The sequence below is a fragment of the Lissotriton vulgaris genome, chromosome 7, assembly GCF_964263255.1.
Source record: "Lissotriton vulgaris chromosome 7, aLisVul1.2, whole genome shotgun sequence".
NCBI lineage: Eukaryota > Metazoa > Chordata > Amphibia > Caudata > Salamandridae > Lissotriton > Lissotriton vulgaris.
In genome coordinates this window covers 485,044,666-485,066,817 of record NC_141695.1, presented here as the reverse complement: position 1 = coordinate 485,066,817, position 22,152 = coordinate 485,044,666, and the positions used below count along the sequence as shown (strand labels likewise).

The following is a 22,152-nucleotide window of genomic DNA, read 5'->3' as shown; positions in this document are numbered from 1 at the left end:
GTTTTTCCATCAACAATTACAGGCCGGCTTTTACCCTGTGCAATGGGAAAAAGGATGAACTCGGGCTTACCATTAGCGAGCTGCTATTCAGCATCGGCCAAGCAGGCAGTGGACAAGGTGTCTTCTAGTCCCCAACATTGATCGACGGAGCGTCAGATGAAATGGAGAAGTACCGCGAAAAAGAGGAATGGCTGGATGCATGCAACTTCCCAAATTCAACAGTATCCATCTCCATATCTACTTATCTTTTAAGTAATGTTATAGCTGTGAACTTCTATGAGTGTGACTACTGTGCATTTTTATGCTCTCTGCTTCAATCATCCCTCCAGCCATTGTATACTTTTTTCTTTGCTATTTTTTAAGCTAATGTAATGTACTAAGTGGTTCTCTTCTCTCTGAGGGCAGATAGGCAAGTGAAATTGCGCAATTACTGCAACCCTGTACTGTCACATTGTTTCTTCATAGTTAGTACATAGTAGAAAGTACTACTTACTTTTCAGTAACCTATCCATTTAGCAAACAACTTCATGCATGCAGTAGTGCATGCACTTCCTTTATGTCCCTTAAAAGATTTATGGATAGCTTCGTATTCAAAGATTTGTTTATCTTCATTTGTTGTTTGTCCATGCTGTGTTTTTTTTCCTCTCTCCGCAAAACGTTCCCCACAAACCCCATTCCCATCCAAGTTTCAAACCCTAACCCTCTTCCCCCAGGCTGTGTGGTTTTCATTGAGGTGTGAGTAAATTACAATAATAATTCCACACACTTGCTGGGGAGGGTAAGGTGCAAGCAACTTCTTCATATTTTAAGGCAGCTAGATGAATCCTAGGATATTGTAATTCGAAATGCGCGGCCGCGGCCGCCCGCGCATGCTCATTTCGATGGGAGAAGTTGGCGCAAAATAGAAGAGGGAGCCCCGGGACACCGCAGACCAGGTAAGTGCTTTTATTTACTTTTACTGCACTTATAACTTAAATGTATGTATGTAAAGGAGGGCAGGAGGGAGGCGGGAGGCGCGTAGTGGGGCTACGCGAAGCACGTGAGCGGGCGTAGCATCATGCCCACTTCACGTAGCTTTGTGTAGCTCCACTACGCCTACTACGGCCACCCTTAGCAAATTCGCACAAATTTGCGGATTATGCAAACCGCAAATTGGCATGAATTCGCGGACCGCGAATTCATAAATTTATCCCATACTTAGTTGTAATCAAATGTGATGTAAAGACACCTGCGTTGTCGGAGTTCCGTTGTTGACAATGTACTGCCTGCATTATAATGGTCATCTCCTGTGCCAAAGCCAACCTATAGGCTACGTCATTTGCGGCCGTCTTCCCCTGGACCGCGCTCTGCACCAAGGAGCATTCCACATGGACACTCCACCGCTACGATGCCAGCACCGTTGTTGACAATGTACTGCCTGCATTATAATGGTCATCTCCTGTGCCAAAGCCAACCCATAGGCTACGTCATTTGCGGCAGTCTTCCCCTGGACCGCCCTCTGCACCAAGGAGTATTCCACATGGACACTCCACCGCTACAACGCCAGCACCCTCCTCGCCATCAACCCTGGATGCCACCTCACCTGCCAGGACCAACCTATGCTCTGGACCGAACATCGCCATCGCCATCACTGATGGCTGCAGTATACCCCGCAAGGAGCACCCCGACCATCAAGGAGGAGGCATTGGCATCACCTACAGAAGCACACCCCGACTGATCATGCACTCTAATGACCTAAGGGTGACCATGGACCAACTCCCAGATCCGGACCAAGCCCAAGCACATTCTCTGCGGCACCCTCATGGGCAGGCCCTTCGAGCCATGGCCCCTCATTCTCCAATACCATTGTAGACTTCATTGCACCCCAGGGATCCCATCCACCAACATCCTACTCTGTGAACTCAAGTTCCACCTGGACAATCCCAGTGACCAGGACACCACCCACTCTTGGGGAAGGTCCCCTACATCAGACACAAGCAGCAAGTCACCTCAACAAGCCACATAGCAGGACACATGGTTGAGCATGCCACCTCCGACAGCGGGAACCTCAACTACAGTCACAACACAGGAATCTCCTGGTCAGACCATCGTTGGTAACATCACATCTACACCTTGCCCACCGGACATCACCGCCATCATCGCACCCCCTTGCAGCTTGATCAAGGCCACAAAAGAACGTCTTGTCCACTCCCTCCACAACAACACTCAAATCAATGCTTCCAAAGAATGTATGACGTTACAACACATACATTTACAACGCATACCATCACAACACAATTTTCACAACGCAAGATCCATTACAACGCATGCCATTACAACGCAGATGCTATTACAACACATGCCATTACAATGTAAGTATAGGTAAGTATATCATTTTATTAATATTAATTTAATTTTAATTTAATTACAATTTAAAAACTATTTTTTATTTAAAATATTTTTTATTTTTAAGTAATAAAATGTAATGTACTATTCTAAATCCAAGGGGGTGTAAAAGTAGGGTAAGTGCTGGATAGTGTAGGGGTTGAAATTACTATTCAAACTCCAGGGGGGTGCAAAAGTAGTGTAAGTGCTGGATAGTGTAGGGGTTTAAAATTACTATTCTAACGCCAGGGGGGTGTATTAGTAGGGTAAGTGCTGGATAGTGTAGGGGTTAAAATTACTATTCTAACTCCCGGGGGGTGTAATAGTAGGGTAAGTGCTGGATAGTGTAGGGGTTAAAATTACTATTCTAACTCCAGGGGGGTGTAATAGTAGGGTAAGTGCTGGATAGTGTAGGGGTTAAAATTACTATTCTAACTCCAGAGGGGTGTAATAGTAGGGTAAGTGCTGGATAGTGCAGGGGTTAAAATTACTATTCTAACTCAGGGGGTTGTAATAGTAGGATAAGTGCTGGATAGTATAGGAGTTAAAATTACTATTCTAACTCCAGGGATTTAATTAAAATACATTTAATTTTTATTATGTAATTTAAATAAAATTTTATTATAATATAACATTTATTATAATAAATTCAATTATAATTAATTGAAGAAAATTAATTTAAAAATAAATTAATATTATTTTAATTAAATACTTACCCATACTTACGCTGTAATGGCATGCGTTGTAATAGCATCTGCTTTGTAATGGCATGCGTTGTAATGGATCTTGCGTTGTAAAAGTTGCGTTGTGATGGTAGTGCGTGGTAAAAGTTGTGTTGTGATGGTTGTTTCCCGCTTCCAAATGATGACACCGCAGCGCGTAACGACCATCGATGGATCTCCAACAGTGTCGACATTTGGGCACCCCTGATAAACGGCACTACGTCAGTAGCCTTCTGCCTGCCTAATGGCAGGCGTGAGGCTGACACAGTGCCAAAGGGAAGACACATGATTGTGACACGACTGCAGCAATGCGTGACTTTAGCGCAGACAGATATGTCAGGATTCCTGACGTATATGTCATTACTTGCGTCATGGAGCGATGTCCAGTGAATACAGCGCAGTGAGAAATGTTGCATTGCTGTCTTGTTGCAGCGCTGTAACACTTTTCATGACTGGGGCCCAGGAATGCACACTATCTTATTGATGGTGCGCATTCCTGCACTGTAGTTTTGTTGCAGGGCAGCGTTGCAACATTGCTTGCAGCACTGCAACATTGCCTGCAGCGCTGTCCAGCTCCACAACATGCTGTGATGTGCCCCCGAGCGTTATCCCCATTTTTAAGACCACCTATTTACTGATCTTAAGTAACTGTCTTTAACAGCAGTTAGAGACAGTTTTTCTGGTCTTCAGAAGTTCAAGGATCCCTTGTGAATATGGAGTAGTGTTGATTGCTGGAGTTTTTGCACAGGAACGCCTCTTCTGCATATAATTATTGCTAACAGAAGTACCAATCTTTATAATGGATGTTTTCACCTGAAAACTGACGCTAACGGCTGTTAGCGACAGCTTGGTAATAGGGCGATAAAATTATCACTGCATTAGCAGCAGAAAAGTGCCGCTAAGGCAACCATAAGTCCTTGTGAATATGCCCCACTATCTTCATTTTATCTTTTACCTTGGATGATAACCTGTCTCAACATCCATAAGAACAGGCTGTTCATCATCTCACCTTATTATATATTAGGTGAGTTGAAGGTATTGAAATTGGCGACCAAATGGAATATGAGGCTGCCTGTAGGTGGTTTGTGGAATCCAGTCTTGATGAGACTCTCTTAACTATTAGAGACTTTTGAATTTAGATTTATCATATTGACTAAGTGTGCAACTCGTATTATTGGGATATATTAAAATAATATTGTGTTTTAGGATGTATTGATATATATTAGACTTTATATTGTGTCTTAATTGACAATTGTTTTATGTTTTTATACAGGATCTTAAACATAATATTGCTGTAATTAATCATTAGGAGGAATCATAGGTTTGTATTACTTGTTATAACTAAAAGCTACAATTTGATAAATGTGACGAATATTAGTTGTTGTGTGGGTCCATTTCATGACTGGTATGAGAAATGTATGACAGCTGTATGAGATGTGTGCTCCAAGAGAATTTTCATTTGCTTAGATATTAAAACAATTATTTCCAACAACAGAATGTGTGCCCACAGGAGATAGTTTGCAGGTTACCTTTGGCTTTAGAGCAAGCATTTTTATATTTGTGAGAATGGCTATTGCAAACGGGAAAGTGGATGAAGCCCACAGAGAGCAACAAGTACAGATCAATTACCCACCCTCTCCCTTCTTCTCGTCTCTTGTTTTGTTATCTATAAGTTTGTCTGAGAGAGATACACAGTTTTCCACAAAAGCAGGTTCCTGCAAGGTGTAAATGGTGATTAACACATAGTCAGTGGCAAATACATTGCTTTCTGGGAAGAGGACAAGAACTTGCTCTGAGAAGAAGTTTCTGTTCTAACCTTGTTAGTTAAATTTCAAAACTGTGAAGGATGCACTAATGTTGATTGAATGTGGGACACTGCCCTACAACCAGAATTTGAAAATATAAGTTGTACACTGGCCGTCCTCCAGCTTATCACACATCATGTTTGTGCTAGATTTTGAGTTGAGCTAGCCTACACAATGCCAACATCAATATCAAACCTACTGGGCCTCAGATGTCCCATGGCATGCCCTATGCCATTTTGGTCCAATTATAGTGTCCATGGGTAAGGTGGAGGTCTGCCTACCTCATCTTCAGGGTTTGTTCACCCTGAGTGTGGAGCTACTCACCCACATCATCTTGGTCCACAGGTCTTGATATTCTCCCACTTTATGAGCAAATGTAAACTACGACATAGACTTAACTCTTCAGACCCTGCAAATCATTTTCCCAAATCGAAAAAACTTCTTGTTTAACTTGGAGAGTTACTGTTGCCCCTTACCGTGATTACCACTTCAGTCTGTTTTTGGTGTTCACTAATAATAGGTTCGCAAACTATATTGCTTGGAACAGTTAACAAAGCAAACCAATTTGGCCAGATAAATTGAGATCCTTCATTTTACAATGCTTTGTTTATGTTCTTAGAGCAATCACTAATGTTGCTTGTTTGTGAACCTTGTTTGGAACACTATCACTATGATAACTTTCTTGGTATTGAAATGCCTTTCCTTATTTTCAGGGGAGGTCTGGTAGTTGTGGTCATTTGTTGGTCATAAACAAGTAAATGAACAGAGCTTGTCCAGCTGGTGAGAGATTGGATGGAGAGAAGTTGCCACATGTTACTGCTGAAAGACAGTAGAGCACATTTAAACTGTACTAGGTCATAATCTCACCAGGTAAGTGAAAAACCCTATACAACTTACACTATTATGAAGACATTTGCACCATACTGAAGATAGGAATGACAACTGAGTAAGCACTCTGCGCACTTCAATATCTTCATCCATCAGTTGACAGTGCAGAAACATGTTGATACCACAGGGATGAAGGGTTTATGAATAGATAACGTCCTTAAGTGACCCAAAAGAAGAAAGGAGGTATCCAGGTATTGGATACAAGTGTCCAAAACAAGACACCTTCAGAAAAGGAAATAACCTCTAAGACGCAGACCATTAATTGGGAATTCTAAGCATGATGACGAATAGTAAAGACTGGATAATCACACACCGAATGCTCCCCAGTGGTAAATGAATGAACCTTGTGGTGAGGCGGGTCACATTATGCGTGTGAGAATTCTACTACGTATCTGACAAATATATCACAGATTACCATTCATATATGAATGAGTTACTATAGGTAAGTTTGAGGTGGTCTGGAGCACCAACTACTGTCACACCTAATTGTATCCACATAGAATAAATGAGGCTCATCAATAATGTTAAAATGGCAATGTGCAAGTGTGGAGCACTGGATAACCTTCCCCTCCAAGATCTGAGATGAAAAGATGAATGGTGATAATGAAACTGTTTGATACAGGTTAGTCAAAAATTACTTGAATGGGTTAAACGTGACCACACTTTCCAATTTATTGCCAGGTATTCATCAGGATGATATGGTCCACGATTTTAAACATCACTGAAAAGTTGAAAGCATACATTGAAAGGCAAAGGGTGTGACACAAATGCCTTCAACTGAAGATCATTGTGAAGGAAAAGATTCCTACCCCAGTGGTGATGGATGCTTATAAAATCTTTACCTAAGTAGACATTCGCTTTGACATACCTTCAGAGTGGATAGGGGCTATTTACTCAATGATTTTCAACAATGGTGGAAGCAAAGAAATAGACTGAAAAGTTAAATGCCTCAGAGAGGTCAAATGATAGCTTTTAATAAAGGAAGAAAAACATATTTGTTTTGGAGTAGCAGGGAATTGGCGGTTGCAAAGTGACTGATTAAAGATATTCACCAGTCCAAAGGCCAAAGAAGAGTGTAAATGTTACAAAAATTCAACATATATACCCCATGGATGCTTAAAGTCAGCTATCAGCTTCACAAATTATTCAAAGCAGATCAGTGAACAGTAACGGCCAAAGGAGGCCAAAATGATGCAGAACTCAGAAGAATGCAGAAGTCTTCAATTTTAGAATTTATAGTTAAATATATTTAGAGATTTGAGAGTATAGCTTCTATGCAAAAGAACTGCATTTCCAACCTGCCTCCTCTGCATTCTGAAAGCATTAAGAATCTGAGTAGAGAAATAAAGACTTGCAGCATTATGTTTTCCAGATTTATTGGCTCTAAAATTAGACATTGTGGTTAGTTTGTGATATAAGGTTCACATCTGCTCAGTTGCTTTGACTCGTGATTTGGAGGTGGGCAGTTGAAGATTAAATCAAGGTGAAGCCTGTCTACTGTGGTGGTTACTCTTATGTTGAACTGGAGCAACGTTATCAAAAGGAATGGTGAACTAGACAGTATAAGTATCAAGGGTGCAGGTTCATCTCTCTGTGATAGGGGATGTAAATTCCTGGCTATTAGGGGTTATTAGATTATTACTGGTCCAGCTATCGATTGGATATATGAATACCACACACTGCGGAGCAAATCACAGCTTACCTTTCCTTCAAAAAAAAGCTTTTTAAAAATCCATCTCTATGTTCTGACTTTACATCCTGAACAAATTCCATCAGCTCTCGAGCAATCATACCAAGGCAAACAAATGGCTAACCTTGCATCCTAACTGCAAACTCAGTGTGTCTCCAAAATCTGTACTTATTGTGGCTCCCTATACTCTACCGCAATATGGATAAACAAGAGCTACAATGCAATCAACTGTAACCAAACTTTATTTAACTAAATACTTTAATAGTATAAACTAGTTGCATAGGCGTATGGCACTAATCCACAACATACGCATATCTATAGCAAAGATCCCAGCAATCCTATAATACAACATGGTAGCACAAGATAGAAATTCAGAAATTAATAAGTAAATAAATATAACACTACCTTTTTAAAGCTGTAAGACACGGAAAACTAAAAACATGACCTAAAGCATGCTCCGTGTCAAAAAAAAGGTTTGAGAAGAGGAATTGTGCTATGATGTTGGAATGTAGGCAAAGTTGCACATTCATATCATACTTAATATGTGCCAAACTAAATCTGATACACATTTTTTTTAATTTAATACCATCTTAATTGCTTAAAAGTCATAAAAATATTAAGAGTGTGAAGAGTAGTCAGAGTGCCAGACACTGGAATTAATCAGTTTAGTCTAAATGCTTGCTGGTATAAAACACAGATAAACGTTGTTACTATAAACTGGACTGTAGTGACAAGCAGAACAAACACTTTGAAATGATGTACTGAAATTTTTTTTACGTTTCGTAACTGGTGGTTATGAAGCTCAACACACTGTATTGCACAATATAGCTGTACAGCTATTGTTGTATCATTGCTCACCATAACTCACGGGATTTTAATTCTGCCTGGTCTACTTGTTACAAAAATTATTAAACAGAACAAAAGATCTACGTTCTTTCTGGTCTTGGAGTTCTGTTAAGACATACTTAAAGATTAGATTGAAAAGTACCAGGAGACAGCTGAAGGATGCTATTTGATTTTGATGAAGCATTAGGTTTTTATTAGTTAAATGCATGATAACTTTACATGTATTTTCGTTCGCTACTGGAACAGAATGTTCAGCAGAAAAAGCAAGCAAAGCAGATTCCCATCTCCCTTTAAACAGTAAAAACAAGAAGCAATCACAAAATAAGTCATTGAAGTCAAAGACTCTTTTCAAATAGGCTTGGTCTTCTTAATTATCAATTTGATTAAAATACATAATCACAATTCTCTAAATAATATTGTGCAATAATTGATTTAGATTTTGAAACTTAACTATTTATGTAATAGTATAGAAAATGGAAAATCCGGAAATACTGTTATATGTGCTCGAAGTACATAAAGAGGTTCATATCTACTTAATATTACTACAAAATGTACTACTCATTTGATAGATAACATGGAAATGTAAATAGCATGTAGGCAATGTATCTTTTTATATAAAATGTATTTTGCAATATCATGAACTGAACTGCAAATGAATGCATGTACATCTAAAGAAGGATGAAGTTACAGTTACATGTACATCTGTGAAATCCGAAATGCTAACTAATAACTCAACATTATACATATGCTTACCACTATTGATAGCACCATTGGCCCCCTGATGATCCACCAGATTCCCATATTTCCATATGTACCCCAGCATCTAATAAATATTATTAATAAAAATAATATATTAAATCATTATGTTAAGCACAGAAAAACAATTGCAGTTTCATACATTATTTTGCATAGTGACTGAATTTCATATGTATCTATATTCTGGTAGAACCTAAAGCAATGTTAATAGTGTTTTGGACCTATACAAGCAATACATTAATATTGTAGGATACATATATGCTGATATATATTGTCTGTAATATAATGACTCATCTTCAGATTGTAGGTCTGTGTGACATCCCAAAAAGCTCATAGTTACATTTATTAGATCAATATATGACTTGTGTTTGTCCGATCAATATGATCATCACCTTCAAAGGATCAATCTTTTCATGAGATTTAAAATGTTCTTCTCTATACAAGGGAAAACAGCAATTGACTGCTGTTGTTTAGTATTAATTGTGTATTTTCTAAATAATATCATAATGTATATATATGTAAAAATATTGACGCATATTGTCATACCACTAAAGAATGAACAGAATCAGTTCATGTACGCCCCGTGGGGCAAACATCAGTCAATTTCTTTAGTCAGGTTTCTACTTTATTTACAATAACATTTAACAAATTCTCTTTTTATGAATTCATGAAGGATTCCTTGAGTATATCTGTAAATTTGGCAAAGTTCCAAAAGTACTCAAATTTGCAACTGCAGACCCATATAGAAAAGTGTCAAATCTACATTTCTACATACTTAAATGAAATTTATAAGAACAGCTTAACTTTGTCATAAGTTCTTTACTCCAGGGATACGTATTTTTCTCCATACAGTGATGCTTTCTTTTAAATCTCCATTAATTTGAGTAGAGTTCCCTCCCCACATCTATCTAAAAATCGAGTTAATGCTATAGTTGAAAAGAGTAAATCTGCTGCTTTTTTCAAGGATATATGTTGGAAATATATTCACCATCCGAGCATTGCGTCATCTGCACTATAATCACTTAACACACATCATTGCATATGAGTTGGTCCCAAAAATATTTTTTTATAGAAACCACGGTCTGCTCTGTGCTTCCTGTTTAAAATTGATGTTGAGTGATCATCATTAAAACTAGAAATTAAGTTGTGGATTCCTCAGAGGTACCCAAGAGGTTTCCAATTTCAAATGAGTCTACCCAGGACAACTATTACATAGTATAGAAGCTGTTATCGAGTTGACATTGCCATGCAAAAGTTTTAAGAACACCCACAAAGGTCCCCTCACCATGGAACATTCACATTACAATGTGGTGAGAAGCGTTTATCCTACTTAAATCTGGAAGCAGAATTCAAACGGTCTTGCCCAGAATGAGGTGGAGAGTTTGCCAGACCAAGTAAATAGTATAACTTTGGCATGAGGTATTTGAAGGGTGCAGTAAAAAACCCTTTTCCACTTGCTCGGAAAAGTGGGAATATACTTGAGTAATTACTGCATTGTGCACCAAAATCTACAGGTATAGCAATTTTCCCATCACTTTTTTCAAAGTAAATGCCAGTATGTTTGATCTGCCGAAATTTGCATAGGCAAAAATGTGGAACTGCATGTTTGTCAAACGACTTCAAATTCCAATAAAACCAGTAGCAATGGTTATCACACATATAGGAAAAACAGCCCTATACACATGTATAGCTGCGAAATTAAGGCAGAACAAGGGAGATGCAATAGACAAAATATACTAAGTAATTTATGCCAAATTCACCAAGTTTCCTGTACATTTTTCAGACAAAAAACCTTGTCCAATTATTTATTGTGTTCCGATATTCCAAGAAATATTTGTGAGAAAACAAGCATAAACGTGTTGGACAATTATAAAGGAAAAGTACCATCCCCGTTTTTCAAGGAGATGAAGAAGAAAATACTTTCCTTGTGGAGAAAAGTAAAAAGAAAGAAATATGTAAATTATCATGTTCTCCACTTGATGGCATGTAGATTTTCCCCGTTCGCCTAATCTTCTGTGACACACAGGGAGGAACAGGAGTACAAATGGATATTTACGATTTGTGGGGAAGTTCATGCACACTGAAAATTTTCTTTTTTGTAAATCCTTAGAAGTTAGTGTCATTTGCATAGGTGTTCCTATCCTTTTGTTTCAATAGTTATTCTGCTCACAAAGGCCATAAAATGTAGGAGCCAGGCAGTTTAATCCTTCCTGTGCTCTATGCTATTTATGAATAGCTCGCCAGAGAATCTTGGGCTGGAGGCAAGGTGAGGAGGCAAAAACCCCAAACTTTTGTACATAAAAATAAGGCAAAGTAGATGCGAATTGGATCACCAGCTGTGGCTGGACTGCCATCCAACCCACAGCGCCTCTCCAAAACTAGAGTATATCCTTCTCGGATAATGTCAAATGCAGCCTAAAAATCAGCCAGTTCATCAACTTATTGGCTACTGCACCGATTTAGCTTTTTCCCAGCGCAGATATTATGAAGCGCCCATCAGGTATCAATCAATCAATCAAAATAACTTTATTCGGTTTTCACATATAAAACCATAAAAGTTCTCTTATATTTAAAAACAATGCATGATGAAAATTAATAAAATAGTTACACAATCCACCACACAATAAACAAGACCCCATAGGGATCTCCTACAATTCTTCAGCAAAATACAATAAAGAATACCTAGTCCCTTAAGCATTAGAATAAAAGTAGACCATTGGATAGACGACTGCCATATCTAATAATTATGTGTCATAAGAAAGAACCCTTGCAGATACTATCATTTATTCAAGGTAGGCTCTAAGCTTCGCTGCAGATTTAAGGAAATTGAGGACAAATAACAGAATTGTCATGCAAAAGTTATAAATAAATAAGAGCTGGGCATGTCTGCCTAAATTTCATCCTCCTTAAAATAGGGATGATAAAAGTTTTCCGGGGGATCGCATAAAGTTTTCAGAATAATAAAAAGTGAAGCAAGTCCTGTGGAGACGCACCGTTGCAGCCACAGGATGCTAAAATCTGCCCTCTGCTACTCCCCCTTGGCGAGGCTAGCAGGAGGTGAAAAAGATACAGGTATAACCTAGTCACTAAAAAGCGTTCGCAAGTGCTAAAAGACCCCAGAAGATAAGGCTCAGTCAGTAATGTTGTGTTTAGTGTTAGAAAGTTTCGAACACTAGGTGGCTCATTAGGATGACGGGCCGCCATCTTGTCGGAATTCGGGAGTCCCGCCATTAGGGCGGGGGTCCAGTGGGGGGTATTAGGATGTGCCCACCACAGTGGCGGGCACATCCTGCATTAATAGCATTGTGGCGGGTGGTGCTCTCTGAACCGCCCGCCACAATGCTATTAATGCATAAATGCATTTGCATAAACAAAGCGGCAGGCACCGCGCGGTGCCTGTCGATTTGTTTATGCAAATGAAGGGGGGTATGACAGGTACTCCCCTGTGTGAAACCCCCAACCCTCCTTCACTCTTGGGGCCCCCCAGAGTACAAGGGGGACCCCAGAGTGAAGACTGCATGCTTTTCATTGGCGGCATTGCCGCCAGGGAATGGCATTAGTAATAAGGCATCCTAATATGGCAGGCGGTGTCTGAGAGACACCGCCACCATAGAAACCCTTTTCCGCTACAGTCGCCTTGCGACCAGGGCGGAAAAGCGGCGGACGGTCTGTACGTCCGCCGTGGTCCCCCTGCCATTCTAATGTGGCGGGGGGAATTCTGGTGAGGATATCAGGCGGATTGGATCCGACAGGCCGGCGGTGGCTACCGCCAGCCTGGCGGGGGCAATCCGGATGACATCCTAATGGCCCCCTAGGTTTCCTCAATTCCAGCTCTTCCCTTTCTAATTGCCTTAGGCTGCAAAAGGACTCCCATATCCACCCCAAATCCTTTTTAGTTACTGATTCTGGGTTAGTATATAATTCTACTCTTTTTAGTCTTGCAAAGCTACTCTTTTTGTACCAAAGCCATTCCATATGATGGGCAAAGTCAAGGGTCATACATGCTTTCAATATCAGTTGAGTCAGTGACAATCCTTCATTCCACCAAATATTTAGCCAAAATGATAGTGGGTTGAGACCAAATAGATCACACAGATACAGGACCCCCAATTCTTTATGTATCACCTTCTTAGATGTTCCACAGGGCACACCTAATAGATACTTCAAAAACGTATTCTCGGCCACCTGTAACTCATCTGTGGTAACATGCCCTCATATTTCACTACCGTAAGAGACTGTTGCGACACAATTAGCCTGATATATTGTTAAAAGTGCCACGATTGGTCTCTTGCCTAATTTAGAATCGAAATTAAAAGTGGCCATATTTGCCAGTACTATGTCTCCTCTCTTTCTCGGTTTTAGTGGGCTCCATTTCATATGCTCATCCAATATGACCTCCAGATACAAGAAGACATCAGTGGGGGGGACCTGAGCAGCTCCTACCCTAAATTAAAAAGTCTTTTTCATGCAAAGGCCCACCTGCATTACATAGGATTTGGAGTCATATAGATAATTCCCAATCTGTCATTAAAGAAGAGAAGGAGTCAAGCAGTGTTTGTAACCCCCTAGCGGTACTAGTTATAAGGACCACATCATCCGCATATAATAAAACCGGCAGACTACGTCAGCCTACCTGCACATAATCAACCCTTGTAGTCAATAGGACTTTCTCCAGATCATTAATATACAAGTTAAACAAAAAGGGGGCTAAAATACTCCCTTGGCATACTCCTCTCTATGGTGAAATAATTGGAGACTCTTTAGCCTTGCGAGAAGCGGACCTGCACCTTTGTTACTTGGTGGAGATTTTCCCAAAAAAGACGATGTTGTCATCTAACCCAATAGCCAGCATGGTCTGACACAGTTTGACCCTGTTCATGCTCTCAAACACGGAAGACAGAGCCATGAATTCTAAATAAATAGTGCCAGGATGGGCAACCGTATATTTGTTGAGAATCATAGATAGGTTGAGACACTGAATGTATGATAGAGTGGCATGTTCCTCTGTCCAGGTAGTCAGTGTAGGAGAGTAGGCTCTGCTTACTATGGTTACCCCACTTTCTGCTGGTGTTTCACTGTTTCTGGACTTTAGCCTGGCTGGGGCCCTGCTAACCAGGACCCCAGCCTAGCTGCTTCCTCTCTAAATTGATTGCATTAGGTACACTCCAGATTGGTTACTGGGTTACCCTTGTGAGTCATTAGTATATGGTACCTTAGGTACTAAGGGCATAGGTACCCCAGAGGCCTACCAGGTGCTGAAGCATGTATTAGGCCACCCCTGGGAAGCCTTCCAAAATGGCACCACAGGTTTGCTACTGCAGCCTGGGTAAGGCGGTGCATGCATCCCTTACTAAGATATGGGATACCAATATCTACCTTTAATCACTGACACATATAAACCTATAAGTCACTCCTATGGCAGGCCTTATCAATCCTGACGGAAGAGGGCTTGGATTTGTGTGATAGGGTGCCCATGCATGAGCAGGACCCTTCTGCAGCTTTCGGAATCTATTCTCTGTAGCTGTTCTGTGATGCAACCAGACTATATACTCTTATGCGCATTATAGCCTTGCGGTAATGCTAACTTTGGAATGGCTGCTTGGAAACATGTCGTGCTTGGTGTCAAACACTTTGGAATCCTACCCCCCCATCCTCCAGTCCTGGCGGCGGGGGTAGAATTCCACCCTTCTAGAGGGAGAAGGCATATGCGCACTTACCTAACCGGTAAAAGTTTAAAAGAGCCCCAGCATCACAAAATGGATGCTGCCGCCACAGACATGAGTCTGACCTCCTGTGCTAGACAAAACTCCGACAGGGGAGGCCTGGACAATAGGTTTCCTGTCACAGGGAGGTGTAACCACCTCCCTAGACAGGCTTTAGTGTATTGGGGCTGGGTGGGTGCATTCAGTGAATGCTTTTCAGACAGTGCTGGGGGCACACTTGGTGTCCCTGTACATATCCCAGTTCAAACCAGTTCCAGGGGAGCTTAGCCCATGCTCTGGCGTGAAACTGGACAAAGGATAAGGGGTGTAACCATCCCCTTCCTGGATCCACCCACAGGTGGGTCCCTAGAGTAAGTCCAACCCCTAAACTTAGTATAAGTATAGGAACTCAGTCCTTAGGGCTTTAGATTACCCTGGACAAAACTCTGCAACATATAACCTGGAACTTCAACATTCTATTTCGACTAGAAGATGGAACAATCTCCCTTGGGGCCAAGGAGTGACTCCCCTTTTCAAACAGGCACCAAAGAAGCATCTTGCCAGTCAGCATTTCCAAGGCTCCCGCCGGATTCTGATGGATTTTCAATACAGGACATGGACTTCCAGACATCTCCGAGGCCGACACGAGATCCCAGCAAGCCATCACGAGAGACGTGGGACACCGTGCACAATTGCAAGTGCATCGACTACCCAAGCCTTCCCGAATTTGTGCATTGGGCTTCTCGTAGTGCAAGCCCTGAGCACTATTTGCACCGACGGTTGTGGGCCTACGCTCCAAGAGTATTCCATGGGCCCGCTTCTAGCATTTCTGCTTGAGGCTCATTTATGATCCCTGGTCTGTCGACTGGTGGGTCCCCAGAAAGTTAACTCTTCTCTTTCTTGGGGTTTCCTGGTTGCTCCAGACCTGCCCTGACTCCCCTCCAAAGGGTTGCTGGTCTTCACCAAAGCCTATCTCTGCTTTCTGAGTGGGTTGCTGTTGCCAAGGATTGTTGGGTCCCCTCCGTAATCCGACAGTGCAGCATTCAACATACTTTGAGGGACAGCTCGAATCCAGCTCCTGGTCATCATCGACACCTCCTGGTCCTCGTGGCTGAAGAGTCAACTTCACCTTCTTTACCTGAAATCACCTACATTGGTTGGCATCATCCCCTCGCCTTCCTGGTCACTGGCTAGTGTCTTAAACTCTGTCCCCTCTGCTTTCAGGTTCTTTTCGACTCCGATCCAGGCTTGGATTCATCCGTACACCTTCGACATGTTCGCCTGCAGCACTTTTCCGCAGTTCGTCATTGAAAATGACGACAAAGCCCGACATCAAAAGACACCTATGCACCCGGCTTCCCTGGGGGAGATAACTTGAGTACTCCGGTGCTCCTGTGGATATTGACTCTAGAACTGCCTAGTTCTAAAGGGGTCTGTTCCAAGTCCTCTTCTAAGTATCCTTCCTTTGTCAGTTTCTAGCCGCAACTTTCCCCAAGGAAGTACATGGAGATTTGCGGCTGTGTTTAGACACTGCACGCATCCCAACTGTGTCAGTACCATGGGTGGTTCCTGGTGGCCCTAGCGGTTCGAAAGGCTCTAGGCCTTGTATCTATGTCAGTCGTGGTTCTCATACCATGTTCTTAGTATTTGGTTTGTTAGGCCCCTAGGGCAAAACATATACTGTGCTAATTTATTGTGTGCTAAATAAGTTTACCTTGTGTACTTTTGCCTCTAGCCTCATAAAGAGAATAGAAGAATGTGTTTAGAATAAATACATATATTTTATATATATACCTGGTGGGATTGTCCTTTCATTTGGTCATTCACAAGATTATAGACTGGTAAAACAAGCTACTTTACATTCCTTCAAGACTCAGCCTGAAGGTTGCTCTCCACAGCTACCACTAGGAAAGCTTCCTATAGAGGTTGTCTTTAAACCTACCATCAATAAGGGTCAATTGGACTGGTGCAAGGTGCCCACTAGAATAGTGGACAGCATATGCCAGACCAACTTCTCACAGTCAGCCTATCTAAATGTACTCAAACCCACCCCCTAAACCACCGAATCCAACCAAGAAATCGGTCTATAGCAATGAGTACTATCCCAATTGCCTTTTTTTAAAACAGGCACTATGGTGGAGGTAGCCCAAGACTTTACTGCAGCATTCACAACTGCCATGAGAACCAGCTCCCAAAAAGTTGGACCTGATTTAAAAAGATCCAATGGGATGCCTTCAGGTTACTTGACAATCCGACAATACCATCCTTGACCTCTTTTAAATGAAAAACCAGATCAGGGACACCTGCCTCCCGGGCAAAGGAACAAATTTGCTCAAGGGGACACTCAAACATGGCTTCAAAGTGGAGCACCCACTCCTCCTCAGTAATATGGGCACCTACTGCACTTCCTTCTTCATGGTTTAAGAAGGGACTATTAATCATGCTCCTGAATCTGGAACTGTCCCTCAACGTGTTAGCCTTGATTAACTTTCTCCGGGCTTCCTCCTTTAAAGCAGACATACGCCTTGCCAATTCCATTTTTAACTCTCTTCGGCTGGATCTACCTAATAAAGGGTCACATGGGCTCCTATTAAAGCTTCCCGCAGTTTCCATGCTGACCGGGAACAGGGGGAATCAAACCATCTGGCGGTCTGAGTAACAGTTTGCCAAACCAGGTCACTTTGGAAATCACCAATTTTATCTGAAATAATTTTAAAAGCACTAATAACATCCCCCGGCTCTGTAGACGGTGTAGTGTACAAGGCTAACTTGTTAGCACACAAGACCAACATTAACTCATAAAATGCATCGGGGGATATCTGGGTCCATTTTAGCCGTATCCCACCATCTGTTGGTCTCACCACCCCACTCTGTCCAGCAACAGTATGGGCCCACGAAGATGGACGCACAGAGGGTTATGGTCACTGTGTACAATCATTTGTAAATAATTCCAGTAGAGGCGATGATACCAAAATAAAATCTATAAATGTACCACTACCCCTCCCTTTAAAATATGGAACAATGGCCTTACTACAGGGGTCAGGTAAACACATGAGGGACAATAAATCAAATTCATGGAGGAAACTATTCAATGTCTCCCCTTGTAGGAAATGTTCAAAATGGATTCCTCTCACATGTGAGCAACCCACATTAACCAATCTAGAGACCCTGGGTTCACCACCTGGGTGAATATTAAAAACCCTGGCAATCATAAGATTTTGGAAAGTGACATTAAGATGTTGCCTTACAAAGGAGATCAACAAGGAGATATTACACACACCCTTGGCACAGGATGTTGAATTATAAAAATGAAAGAGACCCAATTTATGGGACCCCTTGCAGAGTACCAGGGACGGCATACATGGGCTCTCTATAGGCAGGACCAATATCTTGCATTCTACTGCCAGGGAAATATAAATTGCAAGGCCACTTGATCTTTCTACAGATTTGGTGGTAGGAAGAGTCAGAGAACTTGCTGGTTAAACCAGCAATGTTCCACGATATAACATTTCTGTTGATTTCACCCAGAGTCCTGTTACTTGGCCCTGAAGTTTCCAACTGGTTAGTAAATGTCACTGGATTCTTAGAAGCAGGCCCACTAAGTCAGTCACAAGCATCCAAAGCAGCCAGGGGTGCAAATTGGTTTGTTAGCTCCATGAAGGGAGGAAATAGCTCCTGCCAGCCATTTGCTGTCTGAATCCAATGGTTTGGATTAGGAGTCAAATTCGGATTCAAATTCTTCAGAGCTGGATTATAATGGTGTCTGCCTGTTGTATGGGGCCCTGATAGCATTATACATATAATTCCGCCCCAATGGTTCAGGTTTATAAAAACTAGAGGTAAAGCCACAATGGATGACTTGGCACCAAAAGGGACTTTATTCAAAGTTATGACTAAAATCCTTTCTGTAATGTGGGGTCTGTTAAAATTGATAATAACACAGTCACCCTTACAGGACTTATGAGAGCTGCCAACCCAGCTGAGCCTTAGCACCATATTAATATTTTTCTCTACCCTCATTCCTAAAGCTGTATTACAAGAGAACCAATATAATACTTTGTTTTTCAACTGAGATTAATCCTCCTTGGTGCCCGGAGGGAGATTAGGTACATCCCCCAGTATCACAACATATGGGGTCGATGCTGCTTGCAGATGAATAACAGGCAAGATCTGCCTGGTATTGTAGTTCCAATAGTACCCATTCATGCAGGACCTACACTGTTTATGGATAATATATACTGTGGGCTTGGTGGCAAACTTAGTCTGTACACCCCCACCAAATATGTCAGCCTATGTTTACGCATTAGCTAGCTCGCAGTGCTACTAGAATCTCCTGTTATCAGAGAGATTATTTTTTGCAACTTCAGAACATAATAACCTCAGACTCGAGGAAACAATATACTACTTTTCACCCAGTCACTCGTGCTTGCTTGTTTAGCTCTCAAAGAGATACACAGAAGAAACAGTTGAGAGTGTTTAGAATTAGAATTTATTGTACTGTTGTTCTTCTCATGTAAAATAAGTGCGCTGCTAACACAGTAGCAGCGATATAGAACCAGCAGTACAGTGAATAAGAAGAAATAATATTGTTCCACCATTTTAAAATAGTCATTAACACATACATGAATATGAAATGCTTTTATAAAATAAAATAAAGTAAAATAAAATAAAGTGCGTACTCCTAAGATGCCTGTCTAGATGTATCTCAGTGTACCTAGCTTGTGAGTAGGTGCGAAAGTGTGAAAGAGCCTAAGCCTAAGAACCTAAGAGTCAAGAATCTAAGCATGGGTGAATTTTGCGAATTCGCAATCCGTGAATTTGCGGATTTGCGAATTCGCAATCCGCAAAATTTGCGAATTCGTGGATTTTTTTATTTTTGCGTGTTCGCGGGGCGCTTTGCGTGTTCGCGCGTGTTCGCGAGGCGCTTTGCGTTTTCGCGGGTTTTTTTTGCCTGGTTAATCACTGCCACCCTCTCGTTTTTTATGCCCATCTGCCCTCTGTACCACTCGTTTCTGTGCCCTTCTTCCCCTCTGCCCCACTCATTTTTTGTCCCCTTCTGCCCTCTGTCCCACTTTTGTGCCCTTCTGCCCTCAGCCCCACTTAGAATGGCGCCGGCAAGCTGCCAGCGCCATTCTAAAATAACTACAAATAGCTTCAACAGGAAGCACTAATAGATAAAGTAAAGCAGGTGCTCGAGTTGAAGGTCAAATGAAGTTACACAATCATTAAACACCCCAAGTTTGGGGTGATTAATGATTGTGTAATTGAATTTGAGCAGCACCTGCTTTACTTTATCTATTAGAGCTTCCTGTGAAGCTGACTTTTGTAACTATTTTAGAATGGCTCTGGCAGCTTGCCGGCGCCATTCTAAAAGAGTTACAAAAGTCAGTTTGAACTTTTGACCCAATCCGTTCCGCTCGCGGTTTTTGCGGGAAATTCGCGAATCTCGCAGATTGCGAATTTACCGAAAATCCGCGAGCGGAACAGATTTTTCACCCATGCTTACAAGAATCCCACTAGGCTTTAGTCAAAACCCCATACCTGAATAGTGAGAGTGTGGGACTTTGCCCTGGACTTGAGCTGGACACCCCGCAAAGGATCGTCATGCCACTGTCAGCTAGAGCGATGGTATGCCAGAGCCTCAGCTTCTCCGGTCAGTGTGTCGGCCTTGAAGTCACGGTTCCTTCCTGCTTACTGATAACAAGAGGTGCTGTATTTATACAGTCTATGTGCGTATGTTACCCATTGTACAGTATGAGGATGACTTTGGGGATTAAACCTTGTGCATCGATGGGAGAGGTGAAGTGGACCTCCTGTAGAGTGTACTCATAACTTATTCATATGTGCTAAGGATGACGGCTTAGCAATATCGATTGGGAAAAACCCACCCTCGGCATGGAACTAGGTGAAAGTTTTAGTACATAAAAGGCTACAGTCCTTATATGGCGTTATGTACATATAAGGCAGTCTGTACTTATTTGGAGTTATGTCCTTATAAGGCTAGTTCATATGAAATATCGGGGAGATGATGTAGGGAAAGTGTCCAATGTTCCCTGGACCTATATCAGGGTACTGATATGAAATATAACTACCTAGGCCCCCCCCTCCCCATGAGATTGCTCCTCAGGTCTATTGCTCCCCTGAGTGGGTTGATGCCGTATAGCCGATCTTTTCATAGGGCCCAAAATTGTGCACAGTTTTGACGCTGTGTGGATCAAAGAGGGGTGCGAGACCAGGCAGGAATGTGTCTGGCCCCTTGATGAGTTTAAGGGGGAGAGTAAGAGTTCCATAGTGTTCATGTGTGGGGCAGCCAAGGTGGGAAAATCCAGTGCAGGAGGAGTCATTACTGGCTTTGATTCCAGGTTGGCAGCTGCACCTCCAAGCGGTGCACAACATTTGAGGTTAGAAATTCCCTTTTCAGTCGGGCTCAGACGTTGGATTAAAGAGCCCAAATTAGAGTCCTTCATAGCCTTAAGGGAATCCTAAAAGGATTCTAATATGCACACCAGATCTGCTTTTGGCAGTGCTTGTTCGACTGGGGACTTCTGTGATGTCAGTTCAGCTCTTGGTCTTTTGGCCTTTCCCCTAGGCATTTGGGGCTTTCTTTTCATACCCAACCCTTGATTGACTGACTCAACACCTTCCCGTCTCCCTCGCGTAGCTAGTACAGCAGTTAATGGTTTTATTGAATGAGACGTTGCACCATGTGCCCCTGCCTTGAAGGTGTGTCCCCCCCCTGGAAACATTGACCATGATGGTGGGTGTAAGAAGTAACTGCTGGCCAGTTGAGTATCTGTCCGATCCGACTGGTTCTTGGGCCCTGGAGTTATTTGGAAATTCGTCAGCTCTATCCATAGACATGTGTATACATGTGAGGAAGGGAGGATGGGCATTTACAGGAGACCTAGAGAGATGCTGGTTCACTAGCTCAATCTCCTTATCGAGCACTGCTGCGGCCTGCTGCAGAAACGAGTCCATGGTCACAGCCGTACCTTTGTGCCAACCGTGGCCCTCCCAGGAGCTGTAGACACCTTACATTTTCCCCATGTAATACCTAAGCCGATGAACTAATTAATGGGTCTTCAGCACAAGAACAACAAGGGTCAGGGTCTGTGTCTACTAATATATAAACAGATGGTTAAACACACATGTCTTGGTATTCTGGCAACCAAGTCCCTTGAAATGGTAACAAAACTCTACGGCCAGGGAACTATTCACAGGAGTCTATGATGTTAAATATAATGGGAACTGTCTCCCTACCTGATCCTCTGCCACTGCCACTGGAACTTAAGCTGGAACAGGAGCAGGAAGGTGGTTGACTTTACTATGGCAGAGTACTGGATTTTGAGGACGATAGAAAGATGAAATCAAGATGATAG

At 42.0% G+C, this 22,152-nt stretch overlaps 1 protein-coding gene across 1 annotated transcript in view; it reads right to left on the bottom strand.

The window, feature by feature from the left end:
• GLP2R (glucagon like peptide 2 receptor) overlaps positions 1-22,152 on the bottom strand; it is a 921,875-nt gene that overhangs the window by 97,865 nt on the left and 801,858 nt on the right. The window contains exon 9 of the mRNA XM_086930546.1: positions 9,069-9,138. Coding sequence (XP_086786672.1) covers positions 9,069-9,138 — 70 coding nt within the window. The remainder of the gene's footprint in view (positions 1-9,068; positions 9,139-22,152) is intronic.